The 23,853-nt window shown below is 30.7% G+C and overlaps 1 protein-coding gene across 3 annotated transcripts in view; it reads right to left on the reverse strand.

Annotated features, from left to right (window-relative positions):
• The window catches only part of LOC130649471 (zinc finger ZZ-type and EF-hand domain-containing protein 1-like), a 58,424-nt gene that overhangs the window by 29,804 nt on the left and 4,767 nt on the right, over positions 1-23,853 (reverse strand). For all 3 annotated transcript variants that reach the window (XM_057455749.1, XM_057455748.1, XM_057455750.1), the window contains 36 exons: positions 22,787-22,868; positions 22,088-22,159; positions 21,433-21,492; positions 20,469-20,568; positions 19,946-20,010; positions 19,392-19,624; positions 19,179-19,244; positions 18,504-18,650; positions 18,373-18,425; positions 18,063-18,141; positions 17,621-17,752; positions 16,921-17,037; positions 16,741-16,847; positions 14,787-14,867; positions 13,716-13,814; positions 13,320-13,411; positions 9,549-9,610; positions 9,334-9,420; positions 8,771-8,836; positions 7,851-7,893; positions 7,526-7,645; positions 7,074-7,178; positions 6,817-6,864; positions 6,674-6,744; positions 6,150-6,306; positions 5,755-5,860; positions 5,500-5,678; positions 5,023-5,088; positions 4,309-4,462; positions 3,721-3,785; positions 3,483-3,539; positions 3,123-3,347; positions 2,316-2,383; positions 1,157-1,238; positions 471-551; positions 263-374 (listed from right to left, as the gene is read on the reverse strand). In XM_057455749.1, coding sequence (XP_057311732.1) covers positions 263-374; positions 471-551; positions 1,157-1,238; positions 2,316-2,383; positions 3,123-3,347; positions 3,483-3,539; positions 3,721-3,785; positions 4,309-4,462; positions 5,023-5,088; positions 5,500-5,678; positions 5,755-5,860; positions 6,150-6,306; positions 6,674-6,744; positions 6,817-6,864; positions 7,074-7,178; positions 7,526-7,645; positions 7,851-7,893; positions 8,771-8,836; positions 9,334-9,420; positions 9,549-9,610; positions 13,320-13,411; positions 13,716-13,814; positions 14,787-14,867; positions 16,741-16,847; positions 16,921-17,037; positions 17,621-17,752; positions 18,063-18,141; positions 18,373-18,425; positions 18,504-18,650; positions 19,179-19,244; positions 19,392-19,624; positions 19,946-20,010; positions 20,469-20,568; positions 21,433-21,492; positions 22,088-22,159; positions 22,787-22,868 — 3,539 coding nt within the window. The remainder of the gene's footprint in view (positions 1-262; positions 375-470; positions 552-1,156; positions 1,239-2,315; positions 2,384-3,122; positions 3,348-3,482; positions 3,540-3,720; positions 3,786-4,308; positions 4,463-5,022; positions 5,089-5,499; positions 5,679-5,754; positions 5,861-6,149; positions 6,307-6,673; positions 6,745-6,816; positions 6,865-7,073; positions 7,179-7,525; positions 7,646-7,850; positions 7,894-8,770; positions 8,837-9,333; positions 9,421-9,548; positions 9,611-13,319; positions 13,412-13,715; positions 13,815-14,786; positions 14,868-16,740; positions 16,848-16,920; positions 17,038-17,620; positions 17,753-18,062; positions 18,142-18,372; positions 18,426-18,503; positions 18,651-19,178; positions 19,245-19,391; positions 19,625-19,945; positions 20,011-20,468; positions 20,569-21,432; positions 21,493-22,087; positions 22,160-22,786; positions 22,869-23,853) is intronic.

A 23,853-nucleotide genomic window follows, 5' to 3' on the forward strand; every position in this document is an offset into this window, starting at 1 on the left:
AAGATGATTGTATTAAAATATTAAAGATATATTCTGCCATTCAAATATTTTTTTAACGTTTTAGTGTATTAAAAATATTTGATAAGATCCCTGCTGAATATGTGCCTTGGCGGATAAGTACCCTGGGGTCTGGAGACTTCAAATAAGAGCCATGGAGACTTATTTTGTCACTCAGGGTAAATTGTAAGTAAATGTAAATTTAATACAGTTTATGATAATCTTAGTGAAATAGGACCTTTTCTTCAAATTTAGGATCACCTACCCTTTTTAAAGTTCAAAGCATTCCCGCAAAAAATTCCAAAACATCTGGCAATATTTAACTGAAGGTCAAATATCCAACTGACTGCCACATCTGGGCTTCCTAGTGCGGAAACCTATGATACAAAATCAAAATCAAAAAGACATTTTAAAACGAAACAGAGAAATGGCTACCTAAAGAAAGTCAATGGCTACCTAATAGAAGTCAATACCTTGAATTTATATCCCCATTCAGTATTGCTTCCATCTGAATGAAAAAGGAAGTGGAGTCTCTGACCTTCAAAACTAACAACCTAAAAGATATAATGAACATAATTCTCAGAAAATGTGTTTGAAATAAAAAAGCTAATGTATTAGTTATCACACAATGTCAGGAAAAATATCAGAAAATTATTTGCAGCCATTATTATATGTTCTCGTTTACATATTTCATAAGCCTTTAGGAAACTAAACAAGAACTAAAAAACAAGAAAGATATGACAAAAGTTTTCGGAAACAAGTGTGATAACTGTAATCTTTATTAGAAGTGGCAAAACAGCATCGCCTGTCAAATTCTCAGCAGCCAGAGTTCTGCTTTTGCAGATGTAAGGGGCAGGTGAGGAGCAGTAAAATTGCGTTAGTTGCAAATTTTACAATGTCTGTATTGTGTAAAATTAGCATGACAGCTGGCGAATTCCAGCAAAAAATAAACTATATAGACGTCAGTTAGAATTATTACAAAAAATAAAAAGGTGGATTTATTAGAGATTGGGAATATTAAAGATATAAAAATACAGAGTAAACACAGTATCCTTTCATACAAATAAAATAAAATGGAATTGAATTGCAACCTTAGTATAACTATATTTTTTCATGTCAAATAGAAATGTGACACAGGTAGAAAGGTTTGTGTACTTACAGCTGGCCAACTATCTGTCCCAACATTTCGATCGAACTTTCGTTTACGACCACAGGAATCAGTGAACTCCAAATAGTCATAGCTAAATAATACGAATGTACCTTGACACACAAAAATTGCAGTTAAAAATAGAATATCTACATAATATTTTTTCTTTTATTTAAATCTCCTGAGGATGTTCATAAATTTTATGAATATCTTAATTCTAAACATGCAAATATAACTTTTATTTTTGAAAAAGAAAATGATAGTAAATTAGCATTTTTAGATGTCCTTATTGATCATGGGCAAGGCACGTTTGTGACTAATTTAAATCGCAAACTCATTTTTAGTGGAGTATATACAAATTTTATAGGTTTATTCCATTTAAATTCAAACAAGGTTTAATTTATTCGCTACTCTTTCGCTGTTTTCATACTACTTTTGTCTCAGAATCTTTCTCATCAAATATGGTCAACCTAAAGATCTGGTACTCCTTGCTCCCAAGAAAGAGCTGCTTCTTGTTTTACTGTTTTTAGGTAAGATTTCATTACAACTGAGAACGCGTTTGAATCGTCTATTTAAACAGAAGTTACCTCATTGTAACCTCAGGTTGATTTTCTCTTCCAAAAGACAGTTAAATAGTTGCTTTTACTTTAAGGACAGATTCCCAAATTATTAGGTGTAGTGGCTGCAACGTCACTTATTATGGCAAAACCAAGCACCATTTTAAAGTTTGTATGTCTAAGCACTTAGGTATTTCTGCTCTTACTGGAAAACGCATCAAAGTTGGTCCCCAGACCACTTCTGTGTTCGATCATTTTCTGACGGCTGATCACTCTCCTGCTATGTTTCAAAACTTTTCCATCTGAACTCCTGAGTCAAATGACTTTAAACTCACTCTGATGGAGAGGATTCTTATACGTGACCGAACTATTCTTTATAATTTAGTTAAATCAATGCCTTTGGAATTATTTCAAAAATTCTATTGCTACCATTGTTATTTTTTGTACATTTTAAAGTATCTAAGTGATCATGCCAACCTAAGAGTTAGCGAAAGCTCACTTTTTTAAAAAAAAATTGGAATGTCAGCTTGAATTAGTTATTTTTTTTCAACATCAATATTTTAACTGAACTGCTCCTTCACAACAATCTACTCAAATATTTAAAAACAACTAACCGTCTCTCCGTTTGACATTTTGGATCAAACTCAACACAAAAGCTGGTACATCCAGGACAGTTAAAAACCTGTAACAAACATTATCATAATTACATATTTTAATAAAAGTTTCAGGAGGTCAAATAAGTAAAACAGATACAACATATTTTTTGAAGATATGTTTTAGGACATAATGAACATCTGTAAATGGACAGAATTAAAAAGATGGTTTAATACTAAATTTATAAAGAGGAAATATGTTTGTATCAACGACTATGTACAAAAATTCATCACAGAATTTTCTGCATATGCCATTGTTTTACAGTGATAATTAAGCTTCACTAGTCGTTAGCCTGTGGAAAAATCCACGGGTTCACCCGTCCTTTTTATACCGCACTGCGTGCGTCTTGCTACTTGCGCAGCTAAGCTACCATTTTGCGTGACAGATGGGCAGACGTATACAGGTATTATAATATAGATAATAGCATCATAACTTTGATTTAGGAACACGCAGTCAGATAAAATTAACATATTTTATAAGCTAACAGAGCATTAAAGTATAATGGTCATTGGCTTTAAATGGGTCTTGTCATGACCCTGTTCATGCAGCTTTCCAACGTCACAGTATCTAAGAGGTTTGGGACATTTAAGATGATGTCGTAAATCTAGGAGTTTTGAGGGATTCTAGTAGAACTGGTCACCCATCAAAGGTTTTATTTTCCCTGTTAATCTGTGTAAAGAGTTTAAAAAAAAACGAATAAAAAACTAAAACAAACAAATAAAAAAATCTAAGAACACAGCAAAAATAACAAAAATAAAAAATCATACCTTGGTAATATTCATGTTGTTTTCATACTCATGTTCAGATTCCACTTCCCATTCTCTTAGTATTGTGTTCTCTTGATTCGATGAAGGAGAATAAGTATGACCTTGCAAGAACTTATCCGGTAGTGCGGCAGATATTTTACCAAGTTTAAACGCCAAGGGCTGTAAATGCCGCAGTAATGGAATACAGTCAGTATCAATGGTGGAGAATAAGTTCAGGAATAAAACCTAAAAATTTATAAGATGGTTCAAACTACTTAGGCAAATTATTTCTGTCAGTAACGAGGGTATTTAAAAAACCCTATATTAGGGAAAAAATTTGCAGAAGTCCATCTGTGATAACAAAAAACAAGAATTAATTACCAACTGTCTTATTGCAATTGATATGAAGGAACATTCTAACAAAACAATAAGCTTTACCTAAAAAATAAGTGTCATGCAATTATGAATATTCAAACTCGCTAGATAAGCTTCCTAGAAAACATTGTAACAAATTATTTTTTGAGCCATTCCCAATATATTATGTTAGAAAAATTACACTTCTTGTGTACGATAATATTAAATAATAGGTAAAATGGAGAAATTTGAAAATCTCACATACTTTTTCTTCTGAATTCTCAAGCAACCCCAATGCCTCATTGGATTTATCACAAATCATGTCGATATCTGAACACCAGAAATAGGAAAATTAATAAAAGGGCTGAAAAAAGTTCAACAGCTTTAATTATTTACTTAAGCTAAGGGTGATTGAAATAATAGATATTTAATATTCTATTTAAAATTTTATAGATTTGTTAATATCCTTTAAATTCTTATAAAAATAATGTTAAATTATATCACAAACTTATCAGTGTATAAAAGACGGGTTGGAAATTAACCCTCTCCTGTACAATTCTTTATTTATAGAATTTCATTGCTCTGTCATAGCATTCATAGAAAATATTTAGACAGCAGACTGTTTTTAAACATGGTAACAACGTTAGAGAAGTAAAACTTTTAAAAGAATGCTTACATATTTTACAAAAAAGCAAGGACAGATGTATCTACTAAAACAGTACTAATAGTAATTGTCTTGTGCAGACAAAGAAATAGACTTGTAGTTTAGAAGCTAAATCAAAATAATTAGGCCCAAATCGAAAACTATTTCTTGGTAGAGATAGAGTTAAGCACAAACAAGGAATAAAATTACATTGAACAAGTATATGTACTGCCACATCTTTCACTTCGGTGTTCAAACATTGGAACTGACACCATGCTAGCAAACTTTTTTGCATTGCACACAATAACAACACCAAATTTGAAGGCATATCACAGTTAACTTCTTCTTTGATTTGTGAAGTGCACTAAAAAATCAAACAAAACAGAAATCAAGATATTACATATTACTTTTTACTAAGGCAATTCTAAAAGCCCTTTTAGATCCTGAACTGTTCGGTAAATTATACACCAAGTTTACAAATAAAATACTGAACCAAATAGCTAATGGTGTATTATTGTACTGAAATTAATTGAAAAATTGTTACAAGAAGCAAGAAAATAGTTTGGTTTAGCTATGAATAAAATCAAAAGATTTTGATTTTATTAAGCAATATTTTGACAAAAATCAAAGAATACCGACATCTGATAATACATGTGGCTCCAAATTTAGCTACTTGTACAGAATTATCATGGTGTAATGTTTCACATTTTTGTGTATTTGAACGTAAATTATTACAATATTGTCCTGTTACCACATTTAGTAACTTTACAGGAATAATCTATTGTCTAAAAAGCCATTAAAGGTGGATTAAAAGTGGCTCCGGAAAATCTATATCCCTGGGACACGTTTTATCTCAATTACCAACACTCAGCAATAAATTTTGAAGCAGTATTCAATAAAAGCGCAATAAAAATTAAAACTAACTTCTCTGTAAGCTACAGACACTAAAGTTTTCATTACATGGACCACTGACTCAGGTTGAAAGCTTTCCTAAATAAACACAAATATTATGGTATAACAATCCTTTATACATAAGGGAAGTAAATTTCGTAGCAAGAAGTTATCATAACTTTCATTCCGAATCTTTAAAAAAAAATCTAACATGGCCCGATCCGCCAAATAAAAAAACATTGCCTGGATAACCTGGCTAGGAATATGAAATCCCAATAAATTTGATAATACTATCCTGTTTAATTACCATCGCACTATTTACACTGCTACAATTGGTTTTCCTACTACGATTAGTATCAATAGTCGTTTTTCTTTTTCTGCAAAAATTCTTTCTGCATAAATTACTTCTTTAAGGTAGGAAAGACTATTTTGATAATACCATTACAAGAGTTGCATTAAACAGATGGGAGCAGAGAGTGTTATGACCAAACAAGAAGAGACTTTACTAACCTGTGGTATGCTGTCCGGTAGGCCCAGCAGTCCACTGGCATCTTTATTACTAAAAAACCTACACAGGGATTCAAATGTATATGACAAGGAAACAGCCTTTCCATCTTCCATAACTTTATCAACTAGAGACAATAAATGGGCTCTTCTTGACTGTGCGTCTGGGAAAAAAACTTCAGCTCCTAGAAGTAAATAAATAAAATTTATAAACAAAATGAAGACAGAATGGAATATGTAAAAACTATAACAATTAATTACCATCCAGGATAATGGCTTTAGCTAAACTATGCATTCCTTTTGGCGTAGTGACTTGATCGACCATGTTACAAAGTGATTTAAAAACCTCTGAAGAAAAGTCATTTCCCTACAAAATAAAAGCCAGGAAAGGCTTAAGGAGTGATTTTCAGGGGAATTTTCAGGCTTCTTCTAATCAATGTAAGCTTGCTTTTTCCAAACTGAAATTTGAAAAACAAAACACATTAAGCACTACAAGTAAAGCTGCCATGTGTTATAGCAGGTGTACCTTTACAGCATTAAAAAACAAATTGTTTAATTTTAAGTTTCCGCTGTTTAAGACCTGAACTGACATTGAAAACTAACAAAAAGTTTTAGGTGTAGAGTGCATAATTAAAGTTACCGCCTTTCCTACAAACCTCTTTTTCCACCTTAACTTTCAATCTCTTTCCCTTTAGCAACATTTTGCGACTTTCGCGCTGTTTTTGAGATGTAGGTCGTAGACACGGAAGTGCTATGTGGAATAAACTCAAAAGCAACTCCAAAGCAATGCCACACTGTTCAGCAGGCATTTCACTAAGGTTAAACAATAAAACCTATTTATAGTACAAAAAACCTGGTAAACCGACAACAGAAAAAACGCATAAAAACATTGTCCAGTTGTCAAATACTGTGAATGATATAAAATAACATTGGAACTTGTTTGCTTTGTGGGTTAAATCTTTTAACGAGATAAGTGCAAAATTTAGCTTTATTCTATACATATAATATTTTCGATGCTCGAATATCGAAATCCCTAAAAGTAGTTGTATGGCTAAGTTATATTTCTTTCTTTTTTCATTTTTTAAATTATATGCATGTATATTTAATGCAAAACAACTTCATGTAATTGGAACAAGAGTTGCTTAGATGCTAATGTGCAGAAGCAGCAAAAGTTGTATACCTTGCAGAAATTAATCCATGCATGTTCCAAATTTGTTCCATGCTTACATCCGAAACATCAACTGTCGTATCCTAACAAAACAGATCTAAGGATTACACATTTTCATGCAATACATCTATGTCTCTTAGTCAAACAAAACGTACCTTTTCCTGGACACTGCTATCTTTTGAAGATGAACCTTTCAATTGAGCCTTACAAAAAACAATGGAAATGTATAACCAATCAAAACGTGAAGAACGAATTAAGTTAAACCTTAACACTACTAGCAAAAGATGGTAAGTCACATTAAAAGGTCAATTGAAAGATGCTTTAAGATAATATGAGAGTAATAATACATCCCTATGATTGTAAAAAAACCACATGCTGGCAAATCACTGATGTAGAAAATCATAATGCTTACCGCATCTCTGCACATGACCTGAAGAAACTGCAATGTTTGCAAAAACAGTGTTGTACCAGAAACTATGGCATCTTTATCGTCTTGCAAACCTCTAGGGCAAAATTCCTGTAAAAAATAATGGCTATCAAAACTATGATAAAAATAATTAGAAATAAAAAATATTAGCACCGGCTTCCTATTTCAGGACATTTAGGAGGTCACTAATGCAAGGGAAGTGCTGATCAAAAAAAGATAAAGCAATATATTAGGTAATATTTAATACATATATAAGATTAAAGTCCCTATCACATATTTCAATATTATCCATCACAAAAGGATTCAGTCTTTAATAAAATAGTTGCCAGTAAAAAATTCCAAATAAGCACCTGGATAGGAATTTTAAAGATAAGGTGTTTTGGGGGAAATTCACTTACGTACTGAGATCAAAAGGGGAGATAATCTCTAATACTAACCAAATGTTTTTGCAGAGAAACACTGTCTTCATTTTGTTCATAACCATACAAAGTGATACCAATGATCCCCAGTCTTTCTGCTGAAGGCTGTCTTGGACCCAAAAACTTGATGGCCACACACTGAAAATGCAATAAAAAAAGAATCTTATAGTCTAAAAATCAGTTTAACAAATTTTATCCATTTACAATGAGTTTTTTTAGAAAAAAATCAACACAAGAAGATATTTTCTGCAGGCATGCTTGCTGGGAAAAGTCACATTGTTAAATTTTGATATTTAGAACAGTACTGAAGAATAACACCAAAGAAAGTGAAAACGTAACTTACGCTGCCTGTCTTAAGGTAGTCTACACAAACATCCACGTCAGCCCTAAGATTAAAAAGAATATAAACACTAACTCTGTCATACAGAACATCAATTATCAAAATATTTCACAGTCCAGACACTACTTTACTTGGTGTAACTTAAAACCGACTTTTAGTCTTAAAAATAATATAACTGGAAAAAATGTATCCCTTATTTTTTTAAGTGTTGTTTGATTTTCAGTCAGTTCTAATTAGTTCTGCTATACTATGTACAACAAGTTTAAATAAATAATCAAGCTTTGACTGTTTCAGTTCTTAAGGAAAGGACCAGTGAAGCAAAATAAAATAATAATGATTCACAAATAAGTTTTTCAGCTAGGAAGTCTAAATGTATAAGGATAAGTATTAAGTAAAAAATTGTTAGAATGTTCAGTGATTAGTTCAGTTTTAGTAGAGTATTAACATTTATGTCACTTGACTATTGCATCTTATAAATATTTAACAATTATGACATCAAAGTGTCATACATCTTGTGTTACTTAACTTTATATATCACAAATTACACAACCTTTTTGACAGTATTATTAACACATTATTGCTGTTTTAAAATGTCATTACTTTACTAATTAAAAATACAGCTTGAAACCAATAGTATTTTGTTCTTAACTCTCTTGTTGTTACGTTCTCTGTTACAACGCTGTGCATTTTTTGAGAGCTTTTTTCTACAGCATGCCAACTTATTACTGCACGCTGCAACTTTTGTTTTTATCATTCACAATACTTTTGCATATGCATATTAATTATTTTATGCATAAACAATTAATTCACATATACACAATCAAAAGAACAATCCTGATAGAACAATTATACAGCAGTCAAAAACTTTAACAAAACAATAAAATTATGCTTGCCAAATAAAATGATTAAAAACACGCTCTCACCAATCTTTATCCACAGAAAAGAACGCAACTGGGTCAGTAGGTTTCAAATCACCTTTGTGTGGTGTCCTACATGAAAAACATATTAATTACAGATCAGATAATTAAGATGAATATGCAAGTATAACAAATTATCAACAAATAAACATAACTTTCATAGTTAGTAAATATTTAAAAAATTCACATGTGAAATGTCGTAAAGTAGAAGAAATAGAAAAAAAGTTGTATTTAAAGTCAACAGCAACTAGGAAAGCTAAAGATTAAGTCAATATAACAAGGCTAGTTGCATCTCTTTATACAACAGGAAAAGAATAGGAGATTTTAATTTCGTCAGTCCCTAGTATTTTCATTGTAGAAGTTGCTAGCCTGGTCTTTTGTCGAAAATTGCAATAAAAGAATTAAACAAATTCTTAGCACAGATTATTTCTTTACATTATGCAGATTCTTTTGTAAGAAATGACAAAAAATGTATGACAAAACATTTCAAAAACATGCAAAAACATACAGCCATACATAATTTGGGCCTTTGTAAAAAAAAAAAAAAACAAAAAGAAAAAAGAACAAACCTTGCTTTAAGTTGTCTAAAGTCATTTTCAGTCCAATCATCGTACTCCGCTAAAGGTTGAAATAATGTTTCACCACTCTCATCCTTTCTAGAAATTTTAGGTGCACAAATTTAACTATTTAGTTAACAACTACACTTTCGAGATACTTGGGGAAAAAATGACTTCACGCAAAAGTTAAGTTTAAACAGCATTTCGTGCAATGTGCTAATACTTACATATTATCGGAATCAAAGACGAATATCAAGCCAGACTTTGGTCCAATTGCCCCTTTAGATAACTAAGATATAAAAATATCATACACTGAACAATCCTGTAAATGACATAAACATTTGAAGCAAAATAATGTTATGAAAAATTCTCTTTATATTATTTTCAAAATATAAGCTTCATAAATTTTTGCCACTTCAAACACCAACACATTAATGAAAAGAGATTTAAATTATTTCTGATTGGTTTAGCCCCCCTAACGACAGACACAATGTCTGTATTGCTCCTTGTTAATAAAAATGGTAGCTTAAAATCTAAAACAAAAAACATAAAAAAATTCATGAAGTAATAAAGAAAAAATTTTATCTAGCGATAACACATTAATTCCAACAATACATTAATTTTTTTATGCAAACGAACAAAACAGCAACAATATTAATGCCACTGTCAAAATAACGAAATTAAATTTAAAAATTAACAAAAATAATAACATAAAAACAATAAATTGATAACTGAAATACATTTTCTCTATATGTTTTTTTGTTAATTTTCGACATTATTGCAATGCTGATTCATCAGAATGACGTCAATAGGATTTTTGAAACAATGGGAAGCCATTTCATCGCACTTACAGCTTTGAGGCCAAATAACTTGAAAACAAATCACCAAAACAAAATAAATTTTCAGCCATATAGAATGTTTACAAACCAAAATTTATTACGAGCTTCCTCACTAAAAATTAAAGAGGTCTGAAACAAGCAGATGAGCATAGTAAACAAATAAATTCCTCCTGAAGAGCATTGATATATTCTGGTTATATCAAAATACGTCATGATAACAGAAAATTAATTTTTCCATAAATAACAGTGGTTGTTAACAACTTACTATAATAAATAAAGAAATACAGCTCTTTACTCTTTCTCTTTAAACAGAAAATTGAAAAAATAAGGTTGGCTACTTTATTCCAGTTTCGCAGCTGATTTTGGCAAAATCAGGTGATGAAATGTATAAACAGTATTTTAAAATAATAATAAAGGGCCAGATATTATTTTGGATAGCTACAGTGAATAAAAAAGAGAAAAAGGTTAAAGGTCCACCTGTTTGTCTTGTCATGTTTCAATAACAATATTGTTACTGTTAATGACCGCTTTATTGTTTTGTTTGTTTAATTGGCATGTTGCTTAGTTACCACTTTTTGCTAGCAAATAGGATATGTTAAGAAGAAGGGTATAATCTTTATTCCTGGTAACTAACATTTTTAGTTTTTTTAAATAATATTAAATAATATTTTAAATAATTTAGAATTTAATATACTTTTAATGCATAATTTAGTTTAAGATATTTGACTTTATTTACACCTAGCTACATAAAATTTTACTTTCATAAATTTCAAAATCTGCAGAAAAGTTAAAAATGGTGTTGCTGTCAATGAAGAGTCTATTTTGACAGTTTCACCTCAAAAACTAGTATTTAATTTGCACAGATGTTTAAAGAATCAAAATACCAAAGCACTATCTGATTTCACATGGTGTCAGAAAAAGATAATCAGAATAAAAAATGTTTGAAAAATGAATCCTCTGAATTTTATAAGTTACTCAGACAAAAATGCTTATAAAAGATGAATTGAAATATAATAACAATGTTGTATGTATAAGAGGTCAAACTTGTGAAAAGAAGTAAAAAAACACACATCAACATCATGGAACTGCACATCCTGTTTCTGCTGATGAAAATTAGTTTCGTTATTTGTTATGGCAAAGGGCTTGACCAACAAATATTTAACAACACTGTCCTGGCTACATGCCATAGCATGAGTGTGTGTACTGATTGCATCCAAAAAAGTCATTGTTTTTGGTGCAAGAACGAGGAAATATGCAAGGATGGAAATCTTTTGGATATATTTCAAAATAGGTGTCATTATGCAGGTGTTCACTATCACAGCTGCACCATCGCAGAGGTTTTCTTTTTATTGGTAATTGTTTTCTTCTTGACATTGGTATTAATAACAAGCATAATATGTTATTGTTGGAACAAAAACAAAAACAAACATGTTACATCATACGACAATGATTTGGAACATTTTGTTCGTGGAAGTACAAAAATTGCATGCTACGAATGTACACCAATTTAACTGTGTTTAAATATACAAACTTTTTTTGCTACTAACACGATAATCATATTCAAATTAAGTCACTTTGTCAAGGCCATATTGGCAAATAACTATTGTATTTATGCTAATGTTAATGAGTAGCCTTGAAATTTTTTCCAGATGTTTTATATATACATATGTATACATTTATTAACTGCTTTGTGGCCACCTGTTAAGAATAATTTTATTTAGTGCTAGGTATTTAAAGAGAAGCGAAGCAAAACATTTTAAAAATATTTGAGTATTGTTTTGGGTTTAGCTTAGTGTAGCATGATAAAATTAGTGTTTTTGTCAGCTAACACAGCCTGTAGAAAGTGACAGCTCAGCTACGTTCAAAATGAATTTTTAATAAACTAGGCTCAGCACAGCGTATAAAATAAACACTTTAGTGACAGTCCTTAATGGAGTAATGTCTGAAATTTTTTACATGTTTGATTATAAGGAGTATTTAGTCAAATATTCTTTACAAAAACATAGATTGAAATTATTTTCTTTGTTTTAAATTTTAATGTTGAAAATTATTATTTTTGATTGCATACTTGAAAAACGCTGCTTTGATTTTACTAACATGTTGACAGCATCTCATAGTAAAAGTATACCTTATTCTAAAAAAAATAATATATTCTCAAAAACACATAATCTTATGCTGTGTAGAAGAATCTGGACCCGAATCTTTCTGTACAGAAATTGTGGATTTTGTGTTTGCGCATACAACAGCCCTCTTTAATTATACTGCAAGAGGTGGCATGACTGCAATTTCTGCAAGGCCCTCCAATCAATTCTAATTAAGCACAGCTTTCAGATACACTAATATATCAAAAACTACTTACAAATCCTTTAAGTAGTACTATAAACAATGTTCCATTTATGTTTAGCTACTATTTTTAGAACAAGCGTTCTAAATCATAGTAGCTGCATATGTTTCACTTTGTCGATAACAATCTTGTTAAAAACCTGTTTGAATCGTAAGATAAAAACAGGATCGTAGAAAGCTAAAAGATCGGCGTAAATTGTTTGAAAATCATGAAAACAGGATTGTAGAAAGCAAAAAGATCTGTGGATCGTATAATGTGAAATGATGGAGAAGAGGGTTCTTATAACGCATTATAACGGTTAGAATAAGCTTTTAAGTGTATGGCGTTATAATGCCTGTATAACACTTCAATGATCAACTGTGGCTGTAAAGAAGCGTTTTAAGAAGCGTTATAACGGTCAGAAGTCACAGTTTTGGAACGTCTGTCTCAGCAATGTTCGAACATAGAAATGTAGAACGTAGAAAAAAGTCGTTCAAAATTTTGTGAAATCTGTAACATCGTTATCAACGCCGTTATAACGCTTCTAAATGATGAGCCTAATCAGTTCGAAGTAAGCAAGATGAACTTTAACACTGGTATACTTTTACAGTCAGCGTTATAATGTGTTATTGACGCCATTAAAATATCAAATAAAATTAAAAAGCAAACGGTTGATAATCGCAAACCATGTCACATATTTAATATGTTTATTAAATCATATGAAACTGTATGAAAAAAAAATCTGGTGCGTTGAAATAATACGCAACATTATGTAATTGTACATAATACAGAATAAATATTTACCAAAAAAAAAATATTTAGGAAATACAACAAACCTTCATAAAAACTCGCGTTAACTGGATAAGATTTCCTGTCTTCAGTCCAAAAGCCATGTTACATTTTGTTTTGCCAGTGGCTGTTAGATAAGCTAAAAGAAGATATACAAAAATTAAATAATATTCTTGGAATACTGGTTAGGAATAGGAGAAAAAGGTCAAATTACTGAAAATGGCACTTTCTTGAAGTCATATAGAATGAACTTACATGAGAACCAACTTGAAACTATGCAGCTAAGTTAGTAAAACAATCAATCAATGTTAAATTATTTACTAGAATCTTGCTACGTTTGGGGAGTAATTACTGTTCTAAGTATAGTGTAAACTTCTTTTAATAAAAAACAATTTTAGTGTCCACAAATTCATTTTCACGTTTCCCTTAAATACTGTACTCACTATCCGTTTTCCAGTTCTCTGACAGGACATTCGAAGGGTTAGTCATGGCATCCTTGGATCCACCATCACAACTCAGAATAACAACTGAAAGCTTCTGACCTAAACACAATATAAATTGAATGAGGTCAATTGTTGCAAATACCAAACAAAACAATTACTTATGAAAGAAGACCGATTTCATTCTCAACTTAATTTTGATAGGATACATAATACATAATACATAATATATAATTGTCATCTGTAAGTTGTGTTAACAATGTATTATTGTGTTGTTTGGTTGTGAATATGAGCTTATATAAGACATATCACTGCTCTTGTAGAAGTGTATAAAATAAAGAAAATATTTAATGAGTATTTTGTCAAATGACAACAGAACCTTTTATGATGATTCAAAAACTCTTTTTTTTTTTTTTAAGATATTGCTTAATAAAATTTATATTTTGTAATGACTATTTCTTCTTGAATTAAACTTAGTGTGACATTGACGAAATACAACCAGCTTCGAAATATTTTGATGCAACTGGCTAAAAAAACGGACAGAACTTCACATTTTTAATTTCCACAAACTACAATCCTGTTTAACAATAAATCACACCACACAATGCAAATGAGAAAACAGACTCTTTCATTGTCCAAATTAAACCCCAAAAAGTAATAAATGTGCTTTAGTTTATTATATGATATCTCCATGGTGTTGCTGTTTCTGACTGGTGGCTTTGTGGTGGAACATTTGCTTCCAGTGTGGGAGTTTTAAATGCACTAGAATCCCTTTGCAAAACTCTCATTAATAATAGTACCGAAAGAAACAGAATACTCTGGGCAAATAGTGGTGATAAACGTTATGTACATTTGGTTGTGACAACAAAATAAGACACCAGGAACCATCCTCATCACAATGGATTCATCTATACTGCAATATCACATGAGAATTGGTGGCCCCTATTTTCAAAAAATACAAATTTTTGATTTTTTTTCAGGAGTTCAAAAAAACAGAAATTTCAATTAACATATCAAATAAAACAAAACCTGAAAAATTATTTTTTAGCTATTTTTTAATAGAAGATTTCTTACCATGTTTACGTGTGGCTTTTTCTTCTGTTTCCAGCAGATTATTTATTAAAGGAACACATTTGAAGTTAGTGTTTATTTGTTCTGTGAAGAAGAAAAAAAAAACATGTTAAACTCACTTTTGCAAATACATGAAACAACTATTATGCCTTTACTTGATATTTAGTGAACATGAGGTTAAAATACTCCACTATTTCAGGCTTTTTCGCATACTTGCAGCAAACAGCACATATCAAGTGTTTTAGGTGTGCTTTCAGGTGTGCTACAATGGTCAACATTCAGTATTCAGAATTTTGCACGTGCTATCAATAGCACGCCTTAATCAAATACCATGTGTGTGGGTGTTATAACATGCCTAAAAATCCTGCTGTATTTAGAAGATTAAATTATTCTCTCAAACAAGAATATACTCATTCTTGTTTAAAGATAAAGCAGCTTATAGTGGTTATGTTAAGTTCTTGTAAATAATTTTACATATTCACCTTATGCAATAACATTATCTTAAAATTATTGTGTACTAGTAGATGCTTCAACAATTTCCAAATCGGAATTTATCTTGAACTTTCCAAATCATTTTAAGATTTGAAAAAGAATAAGATTTCACTTAGGTCATGATTTTCTGAAACTTGAACTAAGTTTATGCAAGTCCAATGGGAATCAATTGAAGTAGTTGATATGAATTCTCACTAAGTAAACCAACAGAGTTAAGACACATGCTGAGATTTTATTTCTATTTGCTGACATTGTAAAAGGTTTACTTCCTTTACTGTACTTATTTTATTTTTTAAAGAAAATGTTTTGTTTCCATTTTTGTAAAAAATAATAATTTAATACATCACTTTTATGTGAAAACAAAATAGAACTCAAAATTTTGTAGCAGTTTTCTGAGCAAGTAGAGAAATCTGAAAAAAAGTATGGCATCAAAAATATATAATAGTGGATTTCTTTAAACTTTTTCACTTTCCAAAAAAAAGTCAATTATCTAATGATAATTTAAAATTAATTAAAAATAATTGTGAATGGGTTCATTAACAACCAGTTTCTCTAGTTTTCTTTAAAACATTTACAATTTCAGCTGCCATCTACCCTGCTTTAAACCACATTGCGTGAGGATACTAATTTTTTTTCAATCAAACAGAAGGAGAAGGAAGTATGTGTGTGTTGAGCTTTGCATTGCGATTGCTAGAAAAATAAATTTTTAGACTTTAATTACGGGTTTTATATTAACTAGTAACTTTTTAACGACCTGAATATTTACGTTACACTTTAAGAATGGGGATCTAATTAAACTAATTTTCTGCCTCATGGAATAAAGTAGATTTAAACTTTAGCAACATAAAAGGGTTACAGGAACAAAAAGAAGAACATTAAAAAAATTCTTTAAAATGGTGCTTGTTTACTTGTACCAGTTCCCTTAAATTTTTGTTTGATAACTCTATAACTTTGGATCTGTTTGACAGTTTTTAAAAAAAATTGTTGCAATCACAAAATTCTACTACACATCCAAAGTTTCTAGCTTCAGTAATGCCTTTATATTGGTAAAGTTTGAATCCATATCCTTTCACAGGTCAAAAATTATGACAATAGAAAATATCGACAATTTCTATGGGGCCAACATGCCATCATAATTTATGGAGAATAATTAAATGTCAAAATCTTTAAACGTGAATATCTTGACAACAAAGCGCTACAGTAGACGTCTGTTAATTCAAATGCCGCTGAATTCGAACTTTCCGTTATTTCGAACAAATTCGTAAGTCCCTTGAGTATTTCAAAATTTCAAAGATTTGTTAAAGTGCTTTATGAGCTATACAACATAAGTTGAAGTTCAATATCATTTATTACCTCAGCCTACTTCCAATACCATTAAAATGTTTTTCTACTGAAAAATATGTCTGCTTTGTACTGAGAAGTTAGCAACGTTAAAACTACAAGAAAAAGCAGAACCAAAACCTACCTAACACAAGTGTTAGAACATCCAATATACTTCCAAGACCACCACGAGTTAAAGCGAATTCCAACAGAACTATCAGTTCATCTGCATGTGGTTGTACACCCTCCATGCTTCACAACAACAAAAAAAAATTACTATAACAAAACTACAAGATGGTACAACCATTGTTTTGAAACTACATACCAAATAATAGAGTGCAAAAAGTTCTCCATCTGTTCCATGACATTATTGCTTAAGAAACCAGGTCGTTCAGTTGATGACGAGGACAGTGAAAGCGGTGCCATATGGGACAGTGACAGCCTAAATAGGAGTTTACAATAACATTGGTTTCTTTAACTATCATTCATCTTTTTTTTGTTTTTTCTTTTTTTTTGGGAGGGGGGGGGGGGGGGAGGGGAATAATTTTGAAACACATTTTAACAGTGATGTACACATTATCATTGCATTTGATATGACAACAATTGGCTTGCATTGAAAAAAAGAAAAAAAGCATCAATGATTATCAACTGTTCTGAAATGAAATAGCTAGAGGAAATACATAACTCTTTCACTGTAACTAAATTTCTATTCAAAATAACAGGGACAAATTTTTACGATTTTTCCCACAATTAATCAATTATGCTCTTTGTGTACTTAACACACACAAATTGTCATAAATACGATATGGTATCTTAAGTTATTTAGATCTTAATCTTAAACGATGACATCAGCACAGTAATTCTTTTTAAATGTGCTGTTATACAGGAAAGTAAACACAACAAGAAAATGCTAAAGGCTATTTACTTCCCCACAAATTGTTTTAAGATGAGCCAAAGAAAATATAAAAAAAAATTATGTTTGTAGATAAAAAAGAAACACTGAAATAAAAGTAACAAAAACATACCTGGTGTGTTCAATAATGGTTTCACGTAGGTGTGGTGCAAATGGTAACGTGGCTTGAGCAGTTGAAGCCAATACAGAGAGGTACCACATTGCTGTTGAGTCCATCACACTAACACCTTTTGATTTTACAACCCTGAAAGATTCATAAAGGAGTAAGGTAGGAAATTAGAAAGTACAGAAAAGAACATCTACAACATATTATGGTGGGCACAACTAGTGAAAATGTATGCTAAAAGCTTGTATAGGAAATGTATACATCAATAAGTGCTGTGTCAAAAAAGATATAATTAAACAAACAAAAATAATTTGTGTAGTTAAATTTACACTTTATAATATTTTCCTTAAGAATTTTTATTTTTAAAATGTATCTTTTGACTGTAACAACCACTGCCTATGACATTTAAAAAAATCCACTTATGTAAACGAGAAATCCTAATTTTCACCTGTATCCTACGGCTTTTATCTGTCGTATTCGTGTGTCACATCCATCACTATGACATCGCTTTATCGATATCTGTATGACTAAACATAAAATGTCCAAATTAAAACTGTTTTAGGTGTGTAGTGTAACAATATGCTGGATTCCTACCTTGAGGGAATTCGTTTTTGCAAATTTTGTATAATAATTAAAAAATTAGCTAAAAACGGCCTGAAATAAGTTCTCGAAAAGATTTATTTCCTTTAGGTACAAAATGGCCTAGCACTCGGTTTTTAGGCAATCTAAGGTGTAGCAAGTAACAAATGCAATACTACCTGCGAAAGGCACTTTCAAGTTTTCTATTAAAGTAAAATCCCCAGTGATGTGACTAAAATTCAACAAGAGAGCAATGTAAAACCACCAACTTGTTAGAATTTCATTAAACAGGTTAAAAACAATTCCTTACTTGGGGATATGAACATCATTGAGTTCTCGTAAGTTTGATTCGTTTCGGCCACCATACACAACAACGTGATGAGGCATGTAGCTTTGATCCGACGAAACAACATACATGGACAGTTGCTTAATGACTACGTTGGACGGGATTGTAAGCCTAAATATAAGTTCTTATTCTACCAATGTTTAGGTTTGGTGAGATTGTATGTTTAAAATATGTTTTTAGCTTTGGTGGGATTGTCTAAAAATGTGTTGTTATTTTACAGGTAAATATTTTCCAAAAAGCAGACCAAAAGTTATTTTAGTGTTGTATGTACCATGTGAAACTGATTAAACTGTACCTTTTAAGGAAAGTAAGTGATAAATACAATAAATTTGGGATAATAAGATTTACGCAAAAAAATTTTTTAGGTCTGATTTCGTACGATTAGGTAATGAGAAATTTATTATTTATTATTTTGCAGTTTACATTTTGCATAACTAATAAAATAAAAATATTTAAAGAAAAATACATAGAAATATCAAAATGTTATTACAGACCTTAAAGTTATTACAGACCTTACAGACCAATTTCAGAATTTAATTTCGTAATTGGAATTCGTTATTAAAGTTATTAAAGAGTTAGCTGTTTCTACTTTGAGATTACCATGTACTTAAATTACCATATCACCAAATCAAAACATACCTAACCCAATGTGATCGAGCTGCACCGTCAGATTGCCAATATGTCCCACTCTCATTATCAATTAACCTGTTAATATAAAGTATAGAGCTAACACAACGCTACAATCATGAGTAAGAACATAGCATAAGACCCTGCAGTAGACATGTGTAAAATGGCGGTGTTTGAAAAATAGTGCTTTTCGAGAATTAATAATCTCTTAAATCGTTTCCTTACTTTGAAGCATCATTTCTATTGCTAGACACTTCTACTGATGTAAAACAACGATTAATTGGTTTCAAAATTTCATCTGCTTGAAGAGGTGGCTCTCTTTTTTTACTGTCTGCTCGCTCTTTTAATGCAGATAGATGAGTGTTGAGAACTTTCAGACGCATATCTGTTGACGTGATAAATCCTTGTAATGATGGTAGAGGCATTGATGTGCTCAATGCTCTATTTTGTGATAAAAACTAAAAGAAAAACAACCAAATTTTTTTAATAATTATTTTCATATCCTATGCTTAAAAAAACATGATACGAATTGAAACTGTGCCTGGGTAAAGCTTTATCCATTATACCTAACCAGCTTAAGCCACAATTTCAGTTCTCCCTATAAAACATTGTTAGCACTATAAGTTTCAATTAAGTTATAAAAAATCAAAGTATAAGCAACAAAATTAGAATTTTCCTAGCACAAAATTCATCATTTTGCTGTTTTTACGAATTTTTAAAATCTTACAGTTTTTGATTGTATCCATATTTTACCTATATGTAAATACAATGCTATCTACCTTAAAGATTTTCTGACCATGGTTGTTCTGAATTGTTTTACCAGTTGTAAAGGCATCAATAAAGCCTGTAAAGAAATTGCTTTATTAGGAAATAATAACATTTTTAATATTTCTTTTCACACCACACCAATAGTAGCGTAAATTCAATACAGGAGAAATACAACAATAACAGAAACAGCACAATAACAACAACAACTGCAAAACAAGCTGTAAAAGCTAAGAACAACACAAATAAATAACATCTGAAGAATGCCAAACTTTATGAGAAGTTTACCAATGCAACACACACACACCATTTTTTTCTGAAAAGAGTCTACTTGAGGAATACAGGTTAAAAAATGAACCAATTGTTTACAATAAATAAAATATATTCCGTTTACAGTACGTGCAAAATGTTGATATTGCAATTTATGTTAATTCTGTTGTTATCTTTCAGTAATCAATACAATACTATTAAGATTGGTGAAGCCTTCAAGCTACCTCATCAAGGTAAGAATCATTTAACACAAAATACCATCATTACCTGGAGCAATCACACAATCTTGTAATAACTTGTTAACTGCTTGCAGATCAGATCGAACCCCTGAGAAACCAGAAATAGATCTATTTGAAAGATCCAGCATCTAAACAAATTAAAGTTAGAAAATTGTTTTCGTTTTGCTAATTGAATTCAGCGCAAAATAACGAAATATTATACATTTTTTAATATCACAAATTTTAATTAGAAATATAACATATATGTAAAATTAGTTCATGGAGAAAGTTGAAGGGGTTGTCAGGACATAATATGGTAGGTCATAAAGCAGACATCAGGAAAATTTCAGGTTATAGTCAAATTTTCTTCTGTTGAGATTTTGTAATAGAGAGTTGTAATAACTACAATGATTCGTCTCTGTTGCTATTATGCTTTGCTTTAAAATGCCAGTTGTTGTTTGAACATAAAATACTGATGATTAACGAAAAGGACACTGATTATAAACTATGTCAATTAAAAAGAAACCATACAAGTTATCCTAAAAACTGGTGTTATTGAAGTGCATGAATAGTGGGATGGTTAAACACAAGTTTTGCCTTTGCATTTGCTACTCAACCCTATTTTTAGTCCTAAACACAATATATTTATGTAGTCCACCTAACACATCTATCCTTGCTAATTATTTCCTTTTTCCAAAATCATTTATCATAAATGTTTTTAAGTCTGGCACAAGCAATCATACAAAAACACTTGCAAAAGACCACATTAAATTGCATGAAGGTTTTAGAGAAATTTACTAAAACTTATAGGTCACTTTTTCATAATTTTTAAAAAAAAGTATACACAAGGATTTCTGGTGCTCATGTGAACAGGAAGTTGGCAGAGGTTGATATTGTGGAATTGCACAGAATAATAAAACTTAACATAACCTCATCAGATTATCAATGTAACAATGGAAGTAACAAAGAATTTGCATTACTGTTATCAAAGAATAAGTAATTTTCATTCATACCTCATGCAAGTAATCCAAATCGATAACACCATCATCAGTTGCATCAAACTGTTGAAATATCTAAAAAATAAAGAAAAAATCTAAATTATTTTTTATTTATAAAATGTTTTGCAGACGCAAACTCTTCATGTATTTATGGTTTTATTGTTTTTACTAGTTAATTGGCCTGTGAGAAGATGTACTTCGATGATGTCCAAGACGACTCGTCAATATACCAAAAAATTACTTTTTGACAATTTGTTAATCTACTCCCTTTATTGCATAGATCTTTGAAACACGGATCAAAATGTGTTGTTTGACAAACAGTTTTAAAGATTAAGTATGATGCCATGAATTCTAAAATAAGTTAGTTGGCTCAGCCTAAGGAAATTGGCCCAATGCGAACAATATGTTTAAACTAACATTTAAACTTGAATATTACTTTTTTCAAGTTTAATCATTTGTTAGAAAAAAAAACATCCACTTTGGAAACATAAATTTTGTGCAGATCTGCAAATTTAGTATGTAATTATTATAAAATATACAGGATACAGGAGAGTATTCATTAAATATGCAGCTAAATACCAGCAAAAGTTGCAGTTGAAGCAGCACTTGTAGCAGATATATACATATAATTTGCATTTTTAATAACAACAAATGTCCATGCAATAACTACCTCTTTTGCATCATCTTTAGAGATACCCTTGTTTGTGATTGCCTCAATAAATTGAGCCAAAGAAACAGTTTCCTAACAGATATAAATAAATAAACTAAAGAATAAATGAATGTTAACTGAAAAACTGTATTGCATACAAAATGTAGCACTACAGTTTAACCATAGCATTGTTTTCAAAAAGTTTTAAATTCGCCTCATTGCATAACTCATCATAAAAATAGTTGGATCAAGTTCCATGCTCTCTTTAAACAATAGAATTTTGCATCACGTATTGCAAAAAATACAAATATCGTATTTTTACAAAAAAAACATTGCTATTTCAAACATAAAATTAAATACTGTTGCCATCAGAAAAATTATGGTTGTGGCAGGGTGTTTGATTAAAAAAACCCTGTCCTGTGGCATTGCTAGGACACATATAACTTATTTATTTGGTAAACAAATCATGTCGACCACTATAAAATTATAATCCTTCTAGTTTAATTAAACTTTAAACAATTAAAGAATTAATGTTTCGAAAAAAAACGTAACTACGTTTTCAGCTGCTAAACAGGAAGGTACTACTTTCTCAAATATTTAAATTGGACTTAGGTCTCTTTCAGCCTTAAACAAGGTAAACTTACACCCATTAAAAAAAATAGTGTTAATTAGGTATAAAGGAATAAAAAAGGATTAAGAAACTGGTAAAAAATATCTTACAGCTCCTCTTGCTCTTCTTTCTTCAAGCCACCTTGTTAAAATACTATGATGCTGCTGCACAGGGTTAGCCACAACATCTTCCCTGAAAAGTCACACATCAAGTTGCTTAAACATCTAACACATGTTGAAAATTAATATCCAGTTGATAACAATCCATCCTAATTACATATCCTGATAAAATCAGATTGGGATTTGATGGTTTTATTTGAGCCAAAACTGCTAAAAAAACGGCTTTAAACTTTTTGCAATTGCATCAAAACAGAGGATAATATTGATAATGAATGTAAATATGCAACATACACAAGTTGCTAAAGCAGTTTGCTAATTTGTCTATACTAAATTTCTTTTCAGGAATATTTTAACCTGTTCCTTATAGCTTGAAATCAAAATAATCGAAATAAAGGATGCTTTCAACAAACGGTTAAAGGGATCCCAAGGTACTTTTACAAGCTCGACTCTTCTGAAAGATTTGTATGAGAAATGATAAATGATATATTTACTTTTTGTTAAAACTTCATTAACTCCAGATATAACTTTTAAAATATTTTTTTTGGCTCAACCACCACCTTGGTTATCTTCGACCTTCTTCTTCGTTAAAAATTTTCATTTTAGCTCCAGTCTTTTTAGTGGCACGTGACCCTGTTACGTATTATTTCAGTAGCGCTTTAATTATTACTGACTACATAGCCAGAACATATACCTTTGCGCGGCAAAGTGAAACGAAAGCTCTCTACGAACAATTATTCTTTTTAACAAAAATTAAAATAATTCGGCATAAAGTTCTTTACAAGCGATTATTTTTGGTTAAAAAATAGAAATAATTCTACATATGTTCTCACATAGCTGAGCAATCAAATAAAAAATAAAATGTGCATGATTTTTATTTCAAAGGACTTTTTATTTGAGACACAGGTTGTGAAAGTTACTGATTAAGGGCAGTTACAACCTTTGTAATTTGAGACGACACTCAGCATTTTGCCAAGGTAATTACCAACATATTTTCAAAACATGTACTTTCGCGTCTGCAATTATTTGACGTGGTAAAATCAGAAAATACTGAAATATAT

This window comes from Hydractinia symbiolongicarpus, chromosome 7 (genome assembly GCF_029227915.1).
Source record: "Hydractinia symbiolongicarpus strain clone_291-10 chromosome 7, HSymV2.1, whole genome shotgun sequence".
NCBI lineage: Eukaryota > Metazoa > Cnidaria > Hydrozoa > Anthoathecata > Hydractiniidae > Hydractinia > Hydractinia symbiolongicarpus.